General features: G+C 45.3%; 1 protein-coding gene across 2 annotated transcripts; it reads right to left on the minus strand.

The window, feature by feature from the left end:
- Positions 1–7,568: 7,568 nt before the first annotated feature.
- LOC117217456 (uncharacterized) lies at positions 7,569–9,345 on the minus strand. Of its 2 annotated transcripts, none has more exons than XM_033465072.2 (4): positions 9,135–9,345; positions 8,503–8,722; positions 7,848–8,049; positions 7,569–7,769 (listed from the first exon to the last, which is right to left on the minus strand). In XM_033465072.2, the coding sequence occupies exons 1-3, from the start codon at positions 9,215–9,217 to the stop codon at positions 7,948–7,950; spliced, it is 405 nt and encodes a 134-aa protein (XP_033320963.1). In that variant the 5' UTR covers positions 9,218–9,345; the 3' UTR covers positions 7,569–7,769; positions 7,848–7,947. The 2 variants fall into 2 exon arrangements, with proteins under 2 accessions (XP_033320963.1, XP_033320962.1); XM_033465071.2 differs by having other exon boundaries at positions 7,569–7,772.
- Between the last annotated feature and the right edge of the window lie 16,455 nt (positions 9,346–25,800).

Genomic DNA, 25,800 nt, shown 5'->3' on the forward strand with positions numbered 1-25,800 from the left:
ATGGAAACGATGAGTGTCGCCGATGGCAATTAGCCGTGTGCGCTGGAAAACTCGAAAGGTTGCGAAAAAATGTGCGCGGACCAAGGGGTGGGGGAGGGACGCAAGAGAGACGGAGAGAGAAACAGTCGGTTGTGTCGGTGGACGTCGACGACCGTCACGGAAGGAGGGCGTCACGCACACGCGTGTGCACGATTGTGTCACAGATGTCATAATCTTACGTAATTGGGTGCCATCGCCGGGCATTTGTAAGCCGCACGCATGCGAGAGCGAGCCGGCCCGGTATAGTACGCACAGCAATTTACTTTGATTCGTTATTGTAAATTGTGTCGCGGGAAAACGTGACGTCCGCCGCATAGGTTGGGAAAGCGTCAACCGAATTACAAATTTTCATTGTCTGTTTAATTAACGAGACGATCGAGCACGCTCGACAGGTTTAACGAGAAATTCGCGGAAATTGTGTATTACGATAAGGGATGAAAATCAGAGCGATGTTCGGTGTAGAGAACATCGCGTATAGCGCGAACGTGTTTCACTTCCCATAAATGTGCATCGATCACCTTCCAATTTAATTAACCCTTTGCAATCGAGTGGTGACCCCGAGGCACCGCTGAAATTGTTGTATCACTTTCCAAGATCAGTTTTATATTAACAAAATTTGATTTAAAAAATTGTTGAAAGTGTAACTGTTGTACGAGTCGCCACAAGGCTCAATTTTATATGCATAAAATGCACTTTGTCGTATAAAATGGGAATACTATAAGCGAGCAAAATTATTTTTGATTCACGGTTAAAATGGCTTCGAGTGCATTAAACCTACCAAGAAACAGTGATGGCAAGATATAAATTAAACAAAATTATTGCTTTGTCAATATTAACTCGATTAGAATTTATAACAAGAATTTTGAATATATTTAAACTTTTTCCCATTTTTATTATAATATACGTTTCGAATAAGATGTTGATTCAATCGCTTTTTTTTAATGAAAGAGTTTTTATAATTCCAACAACTTTAAAATAAAAAATATGAAATCGGTCATTTTTACCGATTTGGTAGAATCAGTGTCAACAAGACATTTTTTATAACCAAGTTATTCGTGACGCATTTGTTGCAACGATGATTTTTACAAACAGTTTACCGTGGTTTGAACATTTTACTCCGATGGTCCAGTGTGCGCAACTATGCATCATCGTCGTAAAGAATAATCAACGTTGGCATTCTGTGAAAAGTCGCAGAGATCATCGAAAAGTAGTGATACATCCTCAATATTGATCGCGCATCCTCGTCTCTGAGAATCGAGCATCGGTAGGCAATCTTTGATTATTCCGGACGGTTCGTTGAGTCACGACGGCGGCTTCCTATTTTTATCAAACGGATCATCGGCGACAATGTAAATTATTCTCACGGAGAAAGCGTCCGCACAAAGTCGCTGTTCAATTTTCAAGTCGTCGCTCGGGATCCAAAGGAAATCTCGTCGCGCGGTGAAAGAAGGTGGAAAGGATCCTATCTTGTGCAGACGTTTCGCATCGCCGGATGCGCGTGTGCCTCCCTCGCTTCCGGCCGTAAGGCAGCTTAGGCTCATTGCCATGCTTGCCGCCGCGCCCGCCCCCGGAATATGAAAACAAAATCATATTCTTTGTCCGTGGCCTGCCGATGAGGCCTCGTCCATTTCTCTTTCGTTCGCGACGCCACCAATCTTTCCGAACAACAAACACCTACGCGACGCGTGGCCTAACGTAACTGTTGACACAACGTAATCTACGCTGCTAAATTTTTCTGCGGGCGTTTTACGCAATCGCTATCGACATTTTCCAGCGAGCCAGGAAAAACGATCGTGTTCTACGGGCCTGGCAAACGAAGTTCGTCGATTCGGTGAAGAAACATCGCTCTTCGACGGCGTCGATGACCGGCCCACTTTTAAGATCCCGTCAGGGTATCGTCGTTTCCTAGGATGCCTCGTTAGTGCTGCAAAAAAACGCGACCGCGCAATTGCTTCGATCGCAGTTAATAACTTTTCATTAAAACGTATTAACCACGGATCCAATTACACCGAGGTACAGATAGTTTACACGATATTACGAGACGAGGCGATTAACCCGAGAAAGATAACCTACGTCGCAGAGGCGCCTGCGAAGACTGTTGATTTTTGTTAATTTTTCATAGAGGTCTAGTGATTTAAGTTTAAAATTACTTAAAATATAAAAAAATATAATATAAATGCATTTTATTTTTACAATAATGCCAAACCTTTAAAATTACTAGATTAACTTAAATAAATATCCATTGTTAGTATAAAATTGACGCCTTAGAAAAGCATGCGCCTCTGAAGCGTATGGTTATCTTTTACGTACGTTGTCATATGGTTATCTTTCTAGGGTTAATGACATCGCGAGGTGATTAAAAATTAAATCGCCGACAGAGATTGTATCATCTGCGCCGACAATTTTAGGAATTTTTTGAAATACACATGGGTGAATGAAATTTGAGAAAAGTTGACAGATTAAAAGAAATACAGTTATTATCATTTATGTATAAAAATCATACATAAATTCTTCCTAGTCGTCTGTTTGTCGCGACCAAAATGGTTTCCATTTTGCAGTAGGGAAAATGTGTAAAGCGATTGAAACGCGCAAATATTGTTGATATTATAGGTGTTCAGCAGCGAAGATATACACAGCGACGCAGTCGCCAACATGGAGCATTACGAAAATTTCGGACACAGTTAAAAAACGTCTCGTGATCGAGAAGTAATGAATCTGGACAGCGTTTGAAATTGATTTCGTTCAAAGTCGGCGTATGTCGCAAGCTTCTGCAACTCGGGCCGGTCGAAATCGTGCTTTCCGCGTCACTGCATCGAAAGTGTGCAACATTGCCTCGCGACAGCCCCGGATGCCGTCTCGAATGTTTCCCGCAATTTGCAATCATGAACGCCCGGAGCACGCGATGCGCATCTGGTGCATTCAGACGTCACGCTCTTGGGCGATTTTAACGCCTGTCAGAGCGGCATCGCGCTCTTATCGACGCAACTCAGCGGAACAAAACTGTCCGACTTTCCTTCGATTTTCTAATCGATTTCACGGCTATAGCAGGATTATCAGAACGCTGTCGAAATTTGAAACTCGACGAGCTTCCCTCGTGTCTCTTGTTAACGATGTTTCACAGGTCACAGGTCCGGGCTGGGGTTACAGGTCACAGTATCAATGTATCACAAATAAAACAGATTGACACGGATAATTCGTGGATACCGCATACATGAACGTGCACAAAATTCATTTTACTGATTATTAAACTTTGCGCAAAATACGCATTTTCTAAGACAATCGTGCGAAAGAACAAATAAAAATTAATTTTTCCTTTTAATAATTTTCACAAGAAAAACAACGATTAAGTATTCTGAAATTCTTTCAGCATCTTCACAGTGTTTTAATATTGCATCTAGTCAATTTTGTCACAAATGCATACGTATTCGCAGTCTACCGATGACGCACGAAATGCGAGAACGTGGTCGAGTTTCTGATTGATCCATGTATGTATGATTAACGAACGTGCAAAACTGTTGGGACCAACACTGCCGTTCGTACACGAAGTACAATATTTGTGGTAGAATTTCTTATTGATCCATGACTAACAAATTGCAAAACTATCGTGAACGGTTGTATAAATGATTACCGAAGCTCCTATTAAGCTTCGATTCGTTTTACAAGGACGCCAGAGGTCTGCGCCAGTCCTCGGGGCGCATGTGTAGCCGCTCCTAAAAATCGAATCGCTAATTATCGACAAGTGCATTCGATACTTTATACCGGGAACAGGGCCACGAAGTGCATTGGCTGCACTTGCAATCGATGGTTCACTTTCTGGCTAACCGCCTTTCCCTCGTAAACCTAAAGACTGTTTGACGAAATGAAGATTTCGTTGCGGAGAACGCGATCTAGACGCTCACTGATCGGTCTCGCGTGTTGAGGGTGATTCACACCGGTTCTCTTCGACGTCCAACGAGATCCGGATACACAGCGGGTAGAACGCGATTTCGTTATGTAAGCAACCGGAGAGAAAATACCGTGGTTCTTGCAATTAGTGTTACCAATAGAAGACTACTTCGATCGCGTGCCACGAACGAGCGAACGAAGCAATTCTTATTGCTACAATATAACAATTGCGCCGACCACTAGGAACCGGCCGTAGGATGCGTGTTGCAACTTCTCCTGATACGTGCATCCGTTGCTTGAACTTTTCCAATCAACCGTTTACCACCGGATTCGTGTAAAAGACGATTGTTTTTCTGGCAGTGATCTTGCTTCATGGCTCGTCGAGTCGCGCCAGTTGTCACGATCCGCGAAAATCCCCGAAGCCGGAATTAATGCGCGATTCATACACGGAACTTGCAATTTGCTCGTGCGAAGATTGCTCTGCAGCAACAGAAGCGGATACCGAATCTATTGCGATAGACGAAGACAGAGATTGGCAGCGAGCATTTCTACACTGTAGTGATAAACGTTCGGATCGGTCTGCAGACGCGACGATATCAAAAAGCATCGAAGATATAATCACATAAAATTAATTCGAATTCGAAGTTTCTGTTTCTTACATCTCCATCGCGCTATTATTAATCCTCTTTGCTGCTTCCATTTAAATGGACATTTAAATTGACCGGGCCTGAGTGAAGTTTTATGATTAACCAAAGAAAACAAAATCATAAAAAATAAACTATAAGGGTCATTGTTGCATAAAATTGTTGCCTAATCGTTTTGCTTGGTGCTTCGATCGCGGAACGCAATTAGAGGGCGGAGGGTTCAAATTATTAACAAATTCCCTGTCGTTCTGTTTTTGAACAGCGTGTTATAAAATGTTTAACCCATTGAGCTAAAATTGTATAAAATAACAAGGGTGCGCTGTTGGCAGAACTCCGTCGAATTAGAACAGTTCCGTAATATTTCAGCAGACTGGAAACATTCCGTGCGAACAGATTTGATTTTCAAACGAAAGTAATCGCGATTTGAAACGTCCGAAGTCGATCGAATCGATTTCTCGGCCCGGTGAATTAGTTTCTCGCGCAGCCGAGCCGGCCGACTGAATAATTCTCGAAAAGGCTCGACTCTTCTAAAAATCGTCACGTCTGCGACAGTCGAAAAGGCAGGCAGGTCCTTCGGCATTAAGAGTCAGCCGGTGGTGCATCGGAAGGATGCCGGCTACCGTGCACGCATAATATGTAAATGTATCGCTGGCTCGCAGGGACAACCAGTTACCGATTTGCACCGGTGCGAGATGGCATTAGAAGGAGGCACGGTAACACGGTGACACGCGTGTTGGGCCCTCCGGCCACGATTTATCTGGTGGCCGTCTTCGCGTCGAAATGGCCTCCCGTGCACCGTGCATCACCTCGTTCACCGGGAGACGCAACGCTCGAAATCGATGCGCGACGCCGTGGACGGATTCGAGAGTGATCGATTTCCTGCTCGAGGTGAAATACAGACGGCGTAACGTGTGCTTCGCACGAAGGCATCGGATCGTCGCGCCGCGCGGCTCGCGGTGATTTGAATGGATTTCCTGTCTTCGGTTTCGGGGAAACGGTGGAAGTACTTTGCATGTCTATGCGATCCCTCGTTTTGTCGACTAAAAATAACCGGGAATGGAGAGTGAGCGCCTGACATAATCCTCCAGTACCTGTTCCGATAAGTAGACTGCGAAGATTTATGGAAATCAGTGCAATTTTCATATTCCATGGAACTCACTGAGAGAAACAAGTTCCAATTCTGAATACTCGTGTTATATGTTTATTAGCTGGTTGCGGATTTTTATGCGCAATCAACTTGTCTGCACTAATAATCGCGAGATGCAGGAGTTACGTAGATTTCTATTCCTTTTGTCGATCATTTTAATTAGTCGAAAATAATACTACGGTATTTTTACGTTCTTTGAACTTGCCTATTGTTTCGTATTTATTCAATATGTCGTTGTCGACCTGGTAATGCTACACTGTGTAGAAAACTATGTTTTTGTATTTGGACGATCTACAAAGATCTAATGTATTCTTTTAGATTAAATTGTATATGTTTAAACGCAACGATCGTTGCATTTTTTTCGTTATCTACAAAAATGCACCGAGCCAATTACTAGTGTTTGCTACTTGCATTGACATTTACTCCGAATGAATGGTTTCGTGTCACAATTAGCCTGACACGTTTTTATTTAAAATGGTCAACTATACGTGTTGAAAACATAATTAATTTAACTATGTACTATGTAGTATATCAATTAATGCATCCTATCGTATAATGAACAAGGATTTAGAACGAATTAGATCGTTACAGGATATTCCAATGTATATGGCAATTTGTTCGGTTCGAAACGAGCAGCTTGTAGGATACTCGGCCGCGAATTCAGGCGCACGATTTTTCTCACAAGATGCTAATTGCGAGCGTCGGGCATGTACAAGTCCTTTATTTTCGCGCGTGAAGAAAGAGGCGACGTACTCTCTCGCGGCGTCTCGTTGAAACATTTAAATTCGAGTATCGTTATGCGCTTCGTGGCGCCAGGTTCTCCGAACGTTGGTGCCGTCAGGGCCGTAAGGAGCTCATGGCGAGAAAAAACAAAGGGTTCCTTAAGGCGCGTAGCCACCTGTCACCGGGAGCCGGGAAGATGCAAGACCAGTGGCAACTCCGTTGCAACGATTCCTCGCCTCCGGTCTGCACCTTCTTCTTTTTCGTCGGTTCCCCCCTCCCCGCGCTCGCCGTCGTCCTCGTCGTCGTCGTCGTCGTCGTCCTATCGTTCCTACTGTTTCACGGCGCATTCAGCGGAAATATTAAAATGCCCCGGCGAGTCCTGCACATGACAATAAGCTCTTCGCGCTCCGGACGTGCTCTGGATACCGGGCTGTTCGCTCTTAAACTACCATCCGCGTACACGTAGACCGTGGTGTTCTCCCATTGCGCCGTCCATTCTTCTTCCACGGGACCATCCACCTCGACCATAATTCGTCGGGGTGTCCCGGAGGATTGAAATGCACGCGGTGCACATCCTGTCCGGGAAAATTCAAATGAGCCCTGCCCCGTCCTACACCGCCGCGCCGAACCCGGAGATTTGGAAATCCGCTCGGCCACCGTTCTGACGGATGGCTTGCGAGACAACCTGGCAATGCCGGGAACGAGATACCCGCGATAAATATCCTTACCGGTTGCCCGGAGTCGCAGGTGGAGTCCTCGAAACTCGGCCGCGAAAACGAAAGCACCAGCACAAATTTTTACCTCCGTCTAATTTCCCGTGATCTGCGCGAGATCTTTATCGCTTAACTCGTCGACTGTCAGTCTTTATCCATGTGTGGGAGACGAAATTATTTACTCGGAACTGAAACTTAATTTTTGCGCCAACGTATTATGACTTTCTAATTTTAGTAAGATTCGCAAAATGTGAGAACATCGACGAAAGTAATTGCTATTGTGCAGCTTCACTTTGCAATTTTTATTTAATTCGATAAAATAAAATTTAATTCTACGAAATTTTTGAGACTGTTGGTGTAGTAGTCGAAGTACTAGCAAGTTTCCTAGCAATGCAATAATGTATAGGAGTAGACATATCAAGTGTTACATACATTTATTACATTAATTGTCGTTGCAACGTACAAATTTACTAATTTTTGTCATTAATTGTGCGCGCGCTAGCCGTTCCGCTTGCTTCGTGGCGCCTCTCCGCTCATGGCCGCCATTCTGAGCGGGAGACGCCTGTGCAAACTATCAGTTTGCTACAGTTTGCATCGAAATGCAACCGCATTTATAACCTGCTATATAGAACGAAAGTAGAAAATCGTGAGTTACGGCGGGCAATGACCAGCGATGACGACGTAAATTACACTCACGCGAAGAATCGCCCTGATTCGTGGTCTCCGATTGACAAAGATTGTTTGCGGACTCCCCCTAAATCCGCGTTCATCTCTGTCAAACGGCAGTCCAATCAACTCAAGCAATCCATTTAGTTCCGACGTTGCTGGTTAAATAGAGAATAGAATCGAGGACGTTGCTGCTGTTAGTCAGATCGTGCAAATCTTGTGTCTTCGATACCTTACGAGAAAACGAGTTAGACTTGAAAATTTATTTAAACAATTTCGGCGAATCTATTCTCTTCGAAATAATAATGTGCTTTTAATGTTCACGTTTTCATTTTAATTTTCATTTTTTAACTGTTACATGATGTCCTTGCTAGCGTTCCGCGATATTCGCGATAAAGATTATTTTTGGTTAATTGTGTTGCAGCAACAATGTAATCGTTTTCTTTTTAACTCATCGAATAAATACAAATCCAAGTTTTCTTAGTTATTATGCAGTTTTTTTAGTGTTAAAGGAGCTTCATTCTTCGAAGAAAATATTTCAACAGTTTGCAAATCGCGCAATCGCCTTCGTTAAGGACTAAATGACAAGTTGCTGTAGAATTAGCCTGCGAACTATACTGTTTGTAAGATTTACGTATTTCCGGCGTTCAAAATCTCAGATTAGGTTCACCTGTCAAAAACTTACCGGAATGGTTGCACCTACATTCTCCACGGCCTGGCACGCTCTCTTATAGAAGCTTTGGACACATTCGACCAGTGAATCAGCTTCGTTCAACCGCTTCTTTTTATCTGCATTTTCGTCGTTATTGTCCTTGACCACCGACTTCAGGATAGTTTCGTTTGGTTTCGTGAAAACTGCCGTTGGAGGTTGAAGTGACAAACCTTTCGTCAACGGCTGGTCGTTCCTGGAACACGAAACATCGCGATATTAAATAATCGAAATTTACAAATATATCTCCATAGAATTCAAATCGGAGAAAGGGCAAGTTCTATTGATTCTCTCTCTCTCTCTCTCTCTCTCTCTCTCCTTCTTATTAGAAGATGCTTGAAATTAAATGATTATTCCTGACAAAATACAGTAATGTCTCTCTAACTGACGCTCAGATCGTCCACAAAAATGGATCATTTGGGAAGAGGAGATACGATTATTCGAGCCTTGCGGTTCGTTTTTATAGTTGCAAATTGTCAACAACTATAAGAACGAGCTGCAGGGCTCAAATAATCGTATCTCCTCTTCCCAAATTATCCATTTTTTTGTGCACAGTTTGGGAGACATTATTGTATAGCGAATAAATTTCAGATTGCCGGAGACCGTACCTGTTTTGAACATATTGTCGTACGCAGACTGCAGCTAAAAGGCACAGTGCGTACATAGGATTCTTCACCAAGGAGCTGGTCATAATCGGTGGTAGTTGTTCGGAATTTGGAGTTGGAACTTCGTCTCGAAAGGAAAATTTCACTGGAATTTGGAAGAGCTGTTCTGCGGCTGGGCGTATCTTGCAGTGTGATTCATTTGTTGAAATAATTGCCGGACGACGATCGATACCAGGGCCTGCTCAGCCCCGCTGGATCGCGTTGGATCGCCCTCTCGCGAGTCCTTCGTGAGAAACGACCGCTGTGATTTTCCCATTACGGTAACGGGCGGTGGCGGAACGATCGCGAATGGGAGCGCGTGTGAAAAATCGAACGGGCGCGCGCGCGCGCGAGGCTCGCCTCCGACGAGCGGATTGCAAAACATCGATCGATATTAAAACGATCCGCATGGATCCGGCAGCGTTAATGACAGAGAAGAAAATCGGCCGCGGTATCACGACGTCTAACGAGTCCCGAGATTACAGACGGCACCGAGGCGCAATTACGCGGTCGCTACAGAAATGTTCGATTATTTTGTTCGACGGGTTTGACGCGGCATCGCGCCTTTCACTTTTCCGCGTTTGCAGCAGAAGTCGCATCCGAGAGGATTCTATTCTTCTTGTTCTTTTTTTCTACCGGCGCGGCGCGATTTTTCTGCGGATCGATTTCATGCCGGACAGCGCACGGTGCATCGCTAAAATGGAGAAAATTTGAGACGTCAGCTTTTGATTTCGAACCGCTCAATTATGAAATTCAGTTCAGGGTCGTAGATGGAGTTATAAACGTCGTCGTGAAACAACCGAATTTTGCTTTTAATGACGATGCACGGCCAAATTCGCACCCTTTTGGGCAATGTTTCGAGGTTAACGAAATTGAGTTTCTAATTCTTATTCAGTTAAAAGTGAAGTATTTTTTTAAAATAGTGGTATTATTTGAAATCGAGAGTATTGTTTTGGTTAGACTTCCATTAATAATTAAGCATTTTAGAATGGATCATCAGGCTAACAGTATGTAAAAACTTTTCCAATTAAAACCGAACTTTAATTTGTCGCCGCGTAGCGTAAGTTTCATATTTTTTATTAGCGTTTTCACTTTTATATCATTCTTCGTTTCATGCGCTATGTATTTAATAAAAATTACGAGAAGGAAATAAAAGAAAACTTTTCAATCTATACAAGGTTATGACATTTGTCTCAAATCTATATATACGAGAGATCGCTACGAATTTTTCGGAAATCAATGAAAAAAGTATTTCGGACAAGAGTAACTCAGTAACTATCAATAAATTATGTCAATCAAAATCCGCATAAAAACTTTTATTCGATAGAAAAATGAAGGTGACCGCAACTTTTTTACGAACTCGTATAATTTTCTTATGCATGATTTGCATTGATATGCACCGTTGCATTCTCACTGAAAAATGATTAAGACGTCCAGGCGGAAAATCGATTAGTTTGGAAATCATGATTTTTGTGAACGCACATCGCTGTGTGGGAAACAGGTAGGCGCACTCGCGGCGTATCGGTGCCCCCGTGGCTTCTAGCCTGTTTGCTCCATTTAGAGGAACATTTCAGTTTCACAGAGCGCTCGTATTATCCGCGGAAATTGGTTCTAGCGAACGCGAGGTCAGGGAAGACCTGGCCGACGCAAGGATCGCGTGCAGGACCGACTACTCATCCACACTCACGTATTAAACATAAGTGCCACTTACCTATGCCTGAACCTCACGAGCCGCGAGCATCTCCGACTTCTCCTCCCTCGTTCCCCTTCTTCGCATCTTCGTCTTCTTCCTCCTATGCCGGTTTCGTCGTTTCTGATCCCTCGGCTGCCCTTGTTGCCGTCTCCGTTACCTTCCGTTCTTTCTCGCGGTCCGTTCCTGTCTTTCCTCGTGGCGATTCCCGTGAAAACCAGGCTCCCGGTGCAACGCGAAGGGCAACCGTTCCCTGCTTATGTATAATCGTCAGTCTTCCGCAACGTGGGGGCCAACGCGAGCACGCAACCGGCCGTCGAAAGAGTTCTAATTGGAATGGACGAGATGCGGAACGGCGGTTTTGATCCCCGGGGAATTAGGAAGTCCGAGGAACGATGATACGTGTGCTGTTTGCCGACCGTTGCGAAGAAGCTGAGCAGCTGAAACGCGCGTTGGATTACTCTGCAGTTGCTGATTCCCATTTATCAACGCGGTTTCTCCACCGTGTAAACCATTTCATTCGATCGAATCCGTCGGTTAGAATTTTCACATACTTTAACGGTTAAAGGCAACTTGTAGGATATGTGTCGGACCGTTCAGAATCAGTTTGCAATATTTATTCTTGCAATGTTGTTGGAATCGCGGGGTTGTTAAAATGTTAGCGTTTCGGTGCAGATGTTGAGTCCAAGGAATCGTTTAATAAATTATTTTCTCTATTCGCAATTATTTGAGGTAGTGCAATGTAGTAGCTTTCAAGTATTAATATTTATTTTGTGAAAATTAATTTTGTGTATATTTTATTATCGTATGATATAGACGGTTTTTTCTATTTTCTATTAAGATTTTGATGATTTATGCACGAGTTTTTAGAGTTTTAAGGTTCAAGGTGTTACAAGTTCCAGCACCAAATTGTGGTAAAACTTCCAGCGTAAAATCTAAAAAGGTTCAACCCTTAACTACTATCTGTGAGATCGCTACTAATTACTTATTCATTCTTATTCAAAATTGTAAGAAATAATGTAAAAAAAGGAACGTTTTTAATACCCTTGTTTCTACCGTTCTACCGAATTGTTTATTTTTAGTACACTTGTTTCTACTTGGAGCTCTTCATTATCGATGCGTAATGTAAGAACAATTGATTTTGATTGTTTATTTAACACTCTTATGTCAATAATAACGCATTTATTGATCTGCGAAAACGCTAATAGTGGTTACGTAAGTTTCAACAACGTGTTAGCTAAGGTTCAATAAAATCAATGTATCTCACTTAAACAAATTAAAACTAAAAATTTGTGTTGCGTGACATCAATTATTTTTCAACATTCTTACGATTCTCCCTGATAAAATAAGCGAGACATGATAACACACGAATTCGTTCCGAAATCTGTGGAAGTAATTCGATCGCTCACTCATGGATAACGTGGCAGTCGACGGGCGAACACGAAAAAGTTTGCCGCCGGTAGCGTGGGAACTAGAAAGCCCGGAAAGCGGTCTCCCTAAAATCGTGGCTCGGATTTCGCGATAACGGCTGGAACAGGCGGCGCGCGCATTTCCACGTGTTTTAGAAGCGGTGATTGCGCTCTGAAGCGCTTCAAAATTGCACGCAGATCGTGATCCTTTGAAAAGTAGAGGATGGCGGAGCCCGGCCGGCTAGCCGGAACGAAATCCAACGCTCCCAAGGATCACGAAGTTACCGTTCGATATTGACGAGGAGAGCGCGCGTAGGAGGCGGCGCGCGGGGGGTGTCCGCGGATGGCTCATTTTCACCTGGGGATTACCTTTGGCACACAATCATCCGCCATTAAGGCCGTCTGCAAAAATGCCGAAAACACCGGAATATCCCTTTACACGGTGGGGCCCAGGAAAGAGGCGATCTCTCGTGGTGCGCGCATAACCCGTCCGCGTCGGGTATATCACGAATAGCCCCGTGATCTCGCGGCATGATCTTTCAAGATCGGGAGTAAGGAAGATGGACGGAGGCGGAACGATGGTGCGGGATGGAAGGAGAAAATAAGAGACGATGGTGTCGGGGTAGGAGGCGGATAAAGGGAGGGTGGGGAGAGCGAAGGGGACCGTGGAGAGCGAGAGAGCGAGGGCGGGACGGAGCCAGGAGAGCTGAAGACAGAGAGAGAGAGAGAGAGAGAGAGAGAGAGAGAGAGAGAGAGAGAGATCAACGAGTGCTAGATCTCGAGCAACGATCGGAGATCATCTTCCCTCTTCGACCGTTCTCGTCCTCGATCCTAGAAGGAGGCGGCGGGGGCGAAAAGTACGAAGCGCTACGCCGGCGTCGCTCCCGCCGCCGCCATTATCAAATTATTCACTCACACCGCGCGCCATCTATCTTCGGGCTGCGCGATCGTAACGTGTTATTATTTGATCCTCACTTTGTTAGCGATCTGACTCTAACAGCCCCGCGATATGTACCTGGTAGATCCTGCTCGGTGATCTGGAGTACTTCTCACGATCTCGCGCCGGCAGCTCGCCGACCGACGCTTTCAGGCCGGCCAACCGATCCCGCGGACTCCTCCGCAACGGACCGCAGAAGCCGCGGCTTCTAGGCTCTCTTTCGCTTCGTCTTCGTCTTCGTCTTCGTCTTCGTCTTCGTCCCGAATAGAAACTCTCCCGGGAATCGTTTAGGCGCAGATCGCCGCGCGATAACGTCAGGATTCCCGGGTGAATAACATATAACGATCACGGTCGTGGCAAATTTTAATATTCCGCAGCTGATGGAAGGGATCGGGGCGAATCGAAACGCGGCGAGATCGACGGCCGCGATTACGGAAACGGTAGTCGGTTTTCGTTGCCGAGCGGTCTTTCTCTCTTTCGACGAGTACCGTGTCTCCTTTGCGATTCGAGGATAGAAAGACCCGGGCGAGAGGAGAACAATGACTGTTTCCACCCTTCGGGACTCCGCCATCTTGCGAAGGAAAAGTGTGGAAGGCTGCGAGGAACGTCTTGCGATCGTACTTGGATTTGTTACATTCGTCCGTCGAATAGATGTTCTTCGTTAGTCGCAGATGTTCATTTTAGTTACCCTCTTTTTATTGCAAACTGATACGCGAAATAACTGGACTGCGGATTTTATGCATTTGTGACGAAAAGAAGTGTATCGAATAGAAGACTGAAACGACATTGGAAAAATTCAAGGGTAATGTTACAGTACTTTCAATTTGTTACGATTAATAAAAGAAGTAAGACATTTTTTCATGTGAGTTATATTTCGTAGAATTAACTTGGACAATGTTTATTTTGCATAAAAATTGATCTCACTGTTGACGAGTTTATGAATTGCTGCTTTAGGAACAGACTTGCGAACGCATCGAACGCATTGAAATAATCGAAGCGCATCCAAGGCGACATTTCTTCCATGGCCAACAATGCGAACGCATCGTGGCATACTCTCGGTATCTAAATGAATTTAACCTCGATTCTTTACGCACCTGCACAACACTCCCGAAATGAATAAATTATCGAAAGTCAAATCACAAAATGTTGGAACACGAGGCGCATACCGCCGAAGCTACATCTTCGGTGCCAAATGCATCCGGCGCGATTAAGGCAATCCATCATCTCTTATCAGTTTCTTAATCAACGAAGTTACCTCAGCCAGAACTAAACGTTAATGGTCGCGCGACCCGTCCTGTAAATAATTTTCTAATTACTCGAAATCGTACACGGCGATCCCGATCGTGATGATCGCGCATCGGTCGATTTTCCTCTGACGAGCGCGTAATTTAAGCGCCCGTAACACGTACACGGACACCAGCGCGGATCACCGATGGAACAGTGCACAATTATCCGTATTTATACCGGTCGGCTCTAATTGCCTTGTGTAATTCTCATAATCGTAAATACACGCGTCAAAAGGTGTTGAAATCCTAGCACGCCTCGAGGAGCCGGGCTCGATAAATAAATCACGGACAGCCGAGATACGAAATCTAATTCCGCGATATGGATAGCGAGAGGCTCGAGCCGATGCTCGACTGGATAGAGAAACAGATAGTTTACGCGGAAGACGCGGTATCGAACACACCGGGGATCAAGGTGATCCTACCGGGGATTTTGCTTGAAATGGCATCGACGCTGATTGCTCCTCTCTACCGTCTCACGATCGGAACGCCTGATTCCCGCGTTTAACAGGCATGATCATTTTGCCAATTCCTGTTAATTATGTCTTCGATCGATCCGCACGGTGTTTATGTAATTTCCAGTGTGTAAATCCTCGCGCAATAGAAAATCATTCTCTTTATAAGGAATTACAGTACAGAGCGTATATCCTGCTGTGAACATCGAACACGCAGATCTGTGGTTGCGAGGAGGAACGCTGCAGATGTCACATGTTTGCACTTTCGTGGTATTGTCGTTTAGAGTTTCGATCGCTAATTAATCGCGTTAGTTGTGATCCCGCAATGTTTTATATTTTCTTGAACATGCCAAATTTGTTTCCACGATTTCTTTTTCCGATAAATACGCGAATTCAATATTATAAACTCATAAACTTGCATTTAAGCTTATAGACAAATTTCTCACAGAATTGCCTCTCTTATTTGGAACATGAGAAGTGTCTGTGATCGTAATTATGCGAAATATATGCAGAGAAAGTTTCGAGCAGTCTCTGTCGAAAATATCTAGATGTTCAATCCTAGTTGAAACGACCTGTACCGATAAAAAGCTATGGAAATTGTAAAACAGTTTTACCGCGTTTTCTGGAGTAAAATTGTTAACTAGAGGAACATCCGTCGGTTAATGATCTATCAGCGGCGAACAACGAGCGCAACGTGTGGTCGTTTCACGCTTCGATCAGCCGACAGATTTTTCCCCCGCGACCTGTGGGAAACTATTTAAAATAGCCGCGGCTCGATCGAGAGCAGGCTGCGTGTGTTTGTTCTGCATTGTTCGGGAGGGAGCCTGGCTGCGATTTTGTAACGTAACACCTCCGTAAATTCCCGGAAGATGACTTTCGTGCATCATTCGGAGGGAGACGTTGAAATGAATGGGATTTCCCAACGATTCCGCGAGGAGAGAGGCGTTCGGTTTCGAGGAACTTGTTCTTGGCTCTCGATACGGCTCGCGACTGTCTCTAATAACAATGAACACGATGTAATCGGTCTGCGGGGCGCGGAGGGCCAGGGGTGTTCTCGATTTGTAATAATCTGCAACGCTTACGCCTAATGTAATTGCTAGTCCTTATCGTCGATCACCAGCCGGTGATTCTTTGCTGGAAGAAGATCCTCTGTCCTGTTCGCTTCGGTGCAGCAGAATTTTAGTTCGCAGCGGTTGCCAGTCCCAGGAAATTCAGCTGCCAAATTAAACGGAATCAAATGCGCCGATTTTCTCGAGGGCGTCCGAACACGACGATTCGTTCGCTTATGGAAAGGTATATGTAATTTTAAGCGACACCAGGGGACACCGACCGCATCGGAATCGGCACCGAATCGGCTCGGTTTCACCGGATCGCGTCCGACGCGGCTCGAATCGAATCGAATCGGATCGGATCGGCTCGGGCCGGGCAAAAGCCCGCGGTTAATTCGAAAACGTTTCTAACGATCTCTCCGGTTGATATTCCGGCGGCGTCCGCGAAATGGTGGCTCGGACTGGCGAGTGTCCGGTCGCTTGTCGAATTCGATCACGTAGCGTTTTAACGCTTTACATTGAACGCAGCGCGTGCTCTGTGTAGAACGGCGACGTGGTTACAGGCCGATACGGATGTGTGTAACGAGCGGTACGCGTAGGAGTGTGGCGAACCGGAGCCGCGCGAGCGCGCAAAACGCGCGTGCGTACGCATAGAGACGAGACGTGGGTGTCGAGTTGTAAAACAAAGTAGTTTCCAGAGGGGACGTTCCACGGCTCGGCTCGGAATTTATAGAAGACACACGTCGAGGCCGAACGAACGCGCAACCTTTCGGCGCCGCCGTCCGAATGATTTCAGGGCGCCTTTAACACCTTCCTCTTCGGCAGCCACCCTGACCGGTGCAGGGTCACCTCGCTTCGTCGCCCCGGCGAACCCGGGGATCGTTTCGTTCGGATTGGAAAGTGAACCTATGGTGCAGCCAGTCACGGTTCAATTTTATGATTATTAGAGCGGACGGAAAGGGCAAACACGGTTACCGCTTTCGTTCGATATTTGGCGCAGCGGGTCTTAGTGCGGGCGAAGAGCATTCGTCTGAACCGTTCGAGTTCTATTGTTTGAACATTCTTGTTCGATTGCATATACCTTCGTTTCTTCTCGATGGAATAGCTTGGTCCACAGGGCACTGATAAATAATAAAAATCAATAATTCGAAAAATTGAAGCGGGATATTTAACCCTTTGCACTCGAGTGGCGACTCTGAGGCACCACTAAAATTTATCACGTTTTTATTTAAAAAATGTTTAGATTTAAAAAATTGTTAAGAGTGTAATTGTTGCGTGACTCCCAAGAGTCAATCTCACATATGCATAAAATGCATTTTGCCATATAAAATAAAAACACTATAAGTTAGAAAAATAATTTTACATTTACAGTTAAAGTAGCTACGAGTGCAAAGGGTTAATAATATTTTTGTTTAATATTATGATATAGTGAACACTTTGAACTATTATATCATTGATTTGCTTCTGTAGTATTAAACGAAAACAATAATAACATCTATCTCTTTATGTTTTCGAAACATTGATTTTTATTATTTCTCAGTAGCTTAAAATCCCTCATATTTACGTAGATAAATTAATATTTGAAAATTCTGATTTGGAATTCGTTGAGGAGTTAGAAGTTGTAGCTGTTATCATTTGAGCATCGTGCCGAGGCATAGTTAGTAGACGAAAACCTATTTTCACGCGTCTCCCGACGGCTCGTGTCGGAGTAATTACTATAAATTACAGAGCGCAGGCGTCGAAAGTTTCGCGCATCAATAGCCGCATTCTGGCTTCATTGTCAGCAATGCGATCTGGAAATTCGATTGCACAATGCAACCGGCGACGTCCTAACGAGCGGCCGTTGTCAAATGTAGCCGTGCGCCGCGACGGTTGTTTATATTCTCCGAACGATATGCAAATCCGGCGCGACCTATGCACCTAGAAAGTGTATAATTACCGCGCCGCGGTATTTTAACGATATGTTAATTGTGCAATCGGTGTCTCATTGTAATTAAATTAGTAACTGCTGCGTACGCATACCGGTCGTACCTGCAGCCGGTGCACCGCGGAGCCCCGAACGGAATCACGAAACTCGTGAAATCGGCCGATGCTCGAACTTTCATCTTTTGTTCGCTACGACTCGCCGAAGTAGACTTGCAACCGGCAGCAATCATTGAACTATCATCGAAGTGAATCAAGTTTCTATTTATCCTACAATTCGCTATTAATCCTGATTTGTTAATCTTTCAATCGATCGTTTTCTGCACCGTGTACCGAGAAAGCGAATAAACCGTTTCGTGCTAACAACTGCTACGCAAATCTGATTTAGTCACGGGAAGCTCTTCTTGGGTCAAAGTCGATAAAATATCAAATTGAATTTAAGATCACGGAACTTAAATGTATTATGGGACATATACAGTTATAAGAATTGGCAATCGGCAAGACTAAGAAAGTTATAGCTTGAAGAGAACGAAAAATTGTTGGTCAGTGTCAACCAATTATGAAATTAATTATATTTTATAATTTAATTTCAATCATCAACGGATTGAACATATGGATAAAAAACATAACGACTATCGACGAATAGTCTTGATGGTCGATACAAATCAACATTTTGCCAATTAGTGATTTTAATTTGAAATATACACTTACCTTACTTTTACAACGACACATTTGCGTAAATGAGAAAGTAATTCAAGAAACCAGGAACATCGAAGCGATTAAGAAAGTAATTTTACAATACATGCTAGTTCATTTTACTATTTTGATGTGCCGTTTCAAGTAATTACTATTGGAGAGTAAATATTCTGTCTTAATGGTTTCACTTACACAATAAACTTTTTATTCCACGATCTACTGTCGTCATAAAATTGCAGTACAATTGTCGCATCGCAGACAAAATTTGGTGAGTAATATTTGACTGATTTAGTTAACTAAACAAAAATTAATTCAATTAAAAAATTTGTCGACTACCCTGAACGTTTTCTCATGAAATCGAAAATGGAGTGACGAGGAGGAGGACTCTATGAGACAATCGACGCAGTCGTTGACACAACTCGCAGACAGCAAAAGGACTCACGGATAGCGTGGATCGTCGTCCGATCGGCCACGAACTTTCATCTTTTGTTCCCCCGGGGGCGGAGAAGAAGAAAGGCGGCGGAGGCGATATGTCGAACGCGTCGGGCCCCGGACCTGCGCCCGTGAAAATCAATTGATATGTGTCACGATGCTCCGAAAGCTTCCTTGAAAACGCACCGGATGCGCGAGGGGGTTCGTGGCCGACAGGCATTGTCTCGGGGCTCCCTCTTTCATCCGACCGACATGTCGAATGCTGGATGCATATCAATTTATGCCCCATCTCAGAATTCACTCTCCGCGCCGTAGACCCTCTTTCTCTCTTCCTTTCTCCTGCCTTTTCGTACTCCCGGCGCCTGCCTGCTTGACGTCCGGCGAGGCATTTCCTTTCGACAGCACGTATGTTCTTGCGATTCCCCGTGCACCGTCTCCGCGTCGCAAGTAAATCGGTTCTAGAGATTCCCCGAACAAAACCATCCTTACCGACGCCTAATACCTCCGCGCCAAGAAATCATCGATTCACAACGAGGGGAGTTCCTGCCGATCCCTGGCTAAACGACGACCGCCGTCTGCTGACGCTCTCGGAGGTTCTCCGATACGTGTCCTCGTACGGGCGCATCCTGTTTCTGAATAGCTGCGGCGCTTGGTCCGAAATATTAAGGACGAAAAGAAGGTGCCATTGTTTCTCCTGTTGGACAAACGATCGCAGGCAGTGGCCATCGAACGGCTACGAAAGCGAGGAGATGACTATAAGGGCCTCCCTTTCCTCCAACTTCCTTCGTCAAGAAATGCTCGAGGAAATATTCTCTGCAGCTAAAAGTCTCAGGTGAGCCGCGTGCAATGTGCTATTTTAGGCGTAGGTTGCTAAGTCGAAAACAAGGATGCTGTCTTCTGCTGTTGCACAAGACTGTAGGACGTCGTTTCATCGTTACTCTGGCTGAATCAAGGACTCTTCCTTCTCCACCTAAATGCGACGGTCAGAAAATGTTGCGATTTTCCCAGCTGCCCCGGTCTGTGATTTGGTTTCCAATTTTTCCCGTGGGAGACAGACGCAGAAGTGTGATGAATCTCTACGAAACTCAATCTTCCAGTGACGTACTTCGAAAGTCCGCGGCTCCACGAGGCCGAGGCCCTAAGTGTCTAAAGTAGACTCGCCGATGATGGACACGCAATCTTTATGATGCGGTATCATCCTCGGGTTATCCGGCTTATATTCACCGGCGGAACGAAATCGTCCCTCGGCACCGGGCCGCAAAACACAAGGTTTCATTCGCGCAAAAAGAGACGTCCGAGCGGCGCGGGATGACGCGGTGTGGCGTCGCGCAATTAGGCGGTATGATTGATTAACGAATCGCTCGGCGAATAATGATAGAGAAGAGAGGAGAGAGAGAGAGAGAGGGAGAGAGAGAAAGATGAAGGGAGACGATGTCGGCCGGGTTAACGCGGAGATTTCCGAGGAAGAAGAAGACGAAAGAAGGAGGATCGGGGGGACGGGGTGGCGGTATCATGCCGCCCCTGGCAGGTCGATCAGTATGCGTGGGAGACGCCGGTTTCGAGGACCAGGAAGTGGGTGTTGCTGCACTCCATAATTCACCGGGCGTGTGCAGGCAGGCTCAGCGCGTTAAAAGAGGCAGCGCGTTAGCTGCCCGTGGTCCACGATCGAGGCGGACAAGTCCGGACGGATGAAGACGTCGGCGCTAACGTTCCAGGGGCCGCATCCTTGGAAAGATACAAATGCGGGCCGCGAGGAGAGCTCATGCAACGCCCGTGGTTCCAACAAATCGTCGGAGATGTGCTTATGCGGGTGGCACGCGTGTGCGTGAGCATCTTAAAAAATCGGCGGGACAGGTTCAATCCCATCGCACACCGTCTCCCGCTCTCTGCCGCACTTAATTATTTTGTTTACCATGAGAACACAGAAACGTGATCTGACGAATTGTGTTTCATCGTGGAAATTATTCTCGGACAGTGAAGGTCATCTTAACACATTATTATAGTTCGAATCCGACTCGTAGTTGAGATTTCTAGTAACGCTCAGTATGAGTGTTATTTTTTGTTATTTTAATAGTGATTTTCCTGTGTGATTTTGTAAGAATGATACAAACCAATTTATTCAGACTTTTTACCGTGTTTATTGTAATGTATACTTGAATTAAGAAATCTATTCAATCATTTTCTATGTAAAGGTCTTCATAATTTTAGCGATTTTAAAATACGAAACTGGTCATTTTGAACGGTGTGGCAGATTTAGTGTTAACTCGGAATAAAAATCAGTTTTTAACTATCAATGTTTCTTATCAATGTTTAAGCATTCAGGTAAATGGTGTCACACGATAAATATAAGATATCTTTTCCTTTTAAGAAATTATTAGAATCAGAAAATTTGTAATCGCAGCAACTATGAAGAAAATATTACGACAAGGTGTTAAAGTCGCGCATCCTTAGATTTTGGTAACAACTGCGTTTTCTCGACGCTGCTGCATTTTGCATTTCCTGGTATGCTCGATCCATTTACTTTTTAATACGTATACGGTGGTCCCAGGCGTACACCGTGTCGCCTGAAAAATGGCTAACGAATAACAATACAGAAGATAAATTAATTAAGGAGGGTCGGGCAAGGTGAGACACCCCTCGGAAGATTTACCGTCGCCTCCGCCAGCTGCCATTTAATTAACGACCGTCGTTCATACGGGGAGGACACTCGATTATGGTTGTTGCGCGCGATCATCGGGCGCCGCGATATTTACAGCGTTCGTTTACGGTGCTCGGTGCGGTGCGCCACATGTCCTGTCGGGCATTAAAGTCTCCGGAGAGACTTTGTCGCCGCGCGTATCGCGATCAAGCTTTTCCGTCCGCTCGTATACCATTCGACGCGCTTTCGAACACGCCGCGGGCTGATGCCGCGGGTCGGGTAATTAAAAAAAAATGATGCCCAAGGGGGAATAGCGATGCGCAGCCGCGGGGCCCGCCGTTCCGTCGTAGAATCTCGGCGGCTGGACTCGATTTATGCGGCTGCCGGCGATATTCGTGATTTCAGTCACGAATTAAAAAGTGTTCCGCGAGATAACCACGCGCCCGGAAGGAGGAACACGATCTTACGGGGCGGAGGGGGCAGGAGTTGGACAGGGTGCGGGCCGTTTCGATTCGAACCGGCGGCTATCTGCGATCGTGCCAGCAACCAATTACCTTTCTTGAACCGGAAAACGTCGGGTCGTACCGCACGGTGGAGAGAACAGTCGAAGCCTCAAATTATAAATCAGATGATAACCCCTCGGCTCTATCGTCTGCCGTCTCTGTTCGTTCGGCCGGATTCGAGGGCCGAGAGACAGAGAGGGGAGACGGTGTTCCCGGCGGATCGTGAGGGCTTTTAAGCTCATACATCACCGCGTGGGTTACGCCTCTTGTATTTGCTTAGTCGTGCGATCGGGCAGGCGCGGATAACCGCGGAGATGAAACAATTAATAATCCACACGAAACACCACCGTGGGCCAGATGTTTCTACTCGGCGAGCTGCTCCTTCCCTTTCTGGCTCGGCTTCGGCCTCGTCTTCCGCCGCGCTTGTCCCGGTTACCACCACTGTTCGCGAGGCTACGCGGTCGGAACAATGTTCGACCAGCCACCAATTATTACAACATCATTGTTTATCATCTCAGACGACCGTCCACGTGGAGGAAAGTTCAGCAGAATTTCATTTCACCCTTCCACTTTCAGAGCGTCGAGCTCTGTTTCACGAGCGTTCTAATTTTTACTTGTTTATTTCATTCTATTCATTTGGCGATTTTAACGGGAGAAACCTTTGTTACATTAGACAGAGAAATGGAATTATTAAAAAAGTTAGTAGATCTAGACGAGGAGGCTGCGCTCAAGACGGCTAAAATTTGAAGGACTAGCTTATGAAAAAGTTGGGCCATAAAGGCACATGTTACTTCGAATTCGGTTAATTAACCCTTTAGACTCGAAGCTGTTTTAACTGTAAATCTAAAGTAATTTTTCTGACTTATAGTATTTTTATTTTATACGACAAAGTGCGTATAAAATAAAAATGAAATATATTATGCATATGAAATTCACTGTTGCGATCCACGCAACAGCTACGCTCTTGACAATTCTTTAAATTCTAGACTTTGTTAATATAAAAATTATCTTAGAACGTGATGTAACAAATTTTAATGGTGCCTCAGAGTCGCCGCTCGAGTGCAAAGGGTTAAAACGTTCACCGATAGTGAACAATGGTGAATAAGAACGCCAAATATATAACAATAACTACAGCCGTATATTTAAACGTTACGCAACTGTAATTGATGTATACAGTAGAAAAATGATGTGTACTGGAAAAGCGATAAAAAAAGAACCAATCTAGCTGGCCGAGCGAAATTCTTCGATGCAGATCTTAAAATTGAAGGGAATGGTTTCCATGGTGGAGGTGGAGAAAAAAGTGGAACGAGTTTGTGAGTGGTGATTAGAACTAGAAAACTGCTATAAACTGTGGTCAAGAAATCTGAGTCCATTGTCGTCTCTTCGAGAGACCGGCTTGAGAATTTAAGCTCGTTTTAGGGCACGCGTTTCGGGGATGCGAGAACGCGGGTTCGAGAACAATCGTAACGCTATCGGGCGAGAGAAATTTTGCGCTGCATACTGATAGGGACTTTCACTGTGCCGTGTAATCCTGCAGCGTTACACGTTAACAGATCAGCGTGGAATTTTAGGCTGAAGTCACTTTCGCGTTATCCCACGTCAATGCCGCCGCGTACTCTGTCGTAGTTGTGGTTCCGCTCCGGGCGACACGGCAAGTAGATAAACAACCGGACTGGAACTAGCAATTACGCATTTGTTGCGGATGGTACCGGAGGATCCACGGGTCTTTTCAACAACTTTATGGTGACGCGTCCCGCGATTTCTGTACGTCTTGCACGAGGAATTCCAAAGTTTTTTTTTTAGATTTCTCTAATTGATCCCGGTACGAAGTCGCGGTTATCGTTCTGTACTAATTTTCCCGTGGAAACGCATCTGCCTCGTGCCGCGCTCGGAGATACCTTTAAAGATTAACATCGTTCCAGACATTATCTAGGCATCTTGTCGGATCGTCGAAGTTCGCAAGTGTTCAAGTTGCTTTATTAATTATACAGCGTTAACAATTAATGGTTCCCCTTCGATGGTCTAATACGAGGAATCATATTTATTGTACAACTTGAATAATATATGCGCTCGGCTTGCCCAGGCAAATTATAGTGTTCAAGAGAGTGCTTATTTAAAGAATAACATATAATTCGCGGGGATTACGTAACGATAATAGTAGAACGAGAAAAACAAGGTGAGGACTGAATATGGTAATGGCCGGAGAATTTACTGTATCGGGATCGTTCCCGCGAGGACGTAATAGCAGCTCCTTCGGGACACCAAGAATTGCCAGGTTGCGCGCGCGGAAACACGCGATACACCATCGTTTGAAAAATTGCGATACCGCGGGCTATATCTCAGCGTCTGCACGGGATATCTTAATTATCGGGCAAAAATTAATTACCGTAACGCCCACTCGAACGAAAGGCGGCGGGGACTCCCGTAGGGCATTCGTGGGAGTAGAGCGCGACTCGCCTCTGTTATAGCAAGTCGCGCAGTGCCATGAAATTTTCGACTATCCATCTTGCCAGTTTTTTCCATTCGTCGAACCCGCGAACGTTCGCTAGGTCGCGGACAGGCGCAACTTTCGAATTCAACCGTGAACACACACCGACACGTACGCGCGCGTGATCACCGATCTCTCTTTATTCGCGACGATTACCGTCTGACAGGCTTTTTAATATCATTTATTAATCAAGACTAGAAACTCGCGTGCAATCCAACAACTTGTCGTGCACAATGTAATCGTCCGCGTGGAACCGTACAAAAACCATCGTTCCGCGATGATACACCGGCGAAGCTGCGTGCAGAGGATTAATGGGACGCCTTTTGACGTTGACCCTGAGAAGAAGAAAAAAACGTCACGCCGAGATTTTTCCAAGAACTCCGTGAAAGTGTACCGAAGCCGTTTTAGGTTCACAGTATCGAACCGCGGGATCAGAAGCATTCGGAGGAAGTAGATGAAACTGCGTATTCTCCCAATGATTTTGCAACACGCCGGAGGAAATTGTGCTGGGGTCATCAGAGAGACCACAGGATACCAGCTAATATTAAAGTGTAATAAAAGATGATTAGAAAATAAGTTTGACATTTCTTCTATCGTTAGAACGGCAGAACAGAAACGTCCATGGTTCCGCGTTCTGTGAAACCATATTCTTCTTCGGCTATTTCGCAAGCAAGGTTAGCACGCGGCTCTCTTAAAAAACGGCGTCGACGTTCGATCGTTTTCCCGCAGGACCAGACCGGGTTTCTGTTTGTCTCGTTTACCGAATCGGACGACAAAAGACTCGTCGCCTCGTCGTTCGCAGTTACGCCGCAGTTCGTAGATCGAGCTGCCAAGACGAAGGGACCAATCAAAATTCCTAGCGTCGAGGAAGAACGCGAAAAATCGCGTTTCACCTTGCTTTTCCTTGCGATACCAACCGGCTGGCCGAGTCCCCGGAAACAGGTCGAAGCGGCAGCCCATCGAATCCGCGATATCTTCTAATTACCCAGCGTGCTTTCCAATGTCGACGTGGACGCCGGTATCAGCCATCGCGCGGAAACGCGGTAAAAGCGGCGTTATATGAATGGATGATAAAATTCCGTGTCCTTTAGCGGCTGGCTCCGTCGAGCGGACTGCAACTTGCGATC

Source organism: Megalopta genalis, chromosome 12 (genome assembly GCF_051020955.1).
Source record: "Megalopta genalis isolate 19385.01 chromosome 12, iyMegGena1_principal, whole genome shotgun sequence".
In the NCBI taxonomy this organism is placed as follows: Eukaryota; Metazoa; Arthropoda; class Insecta; order Hymenoptera; family Halictidae; genus Megalopta; species Megalopta genalis.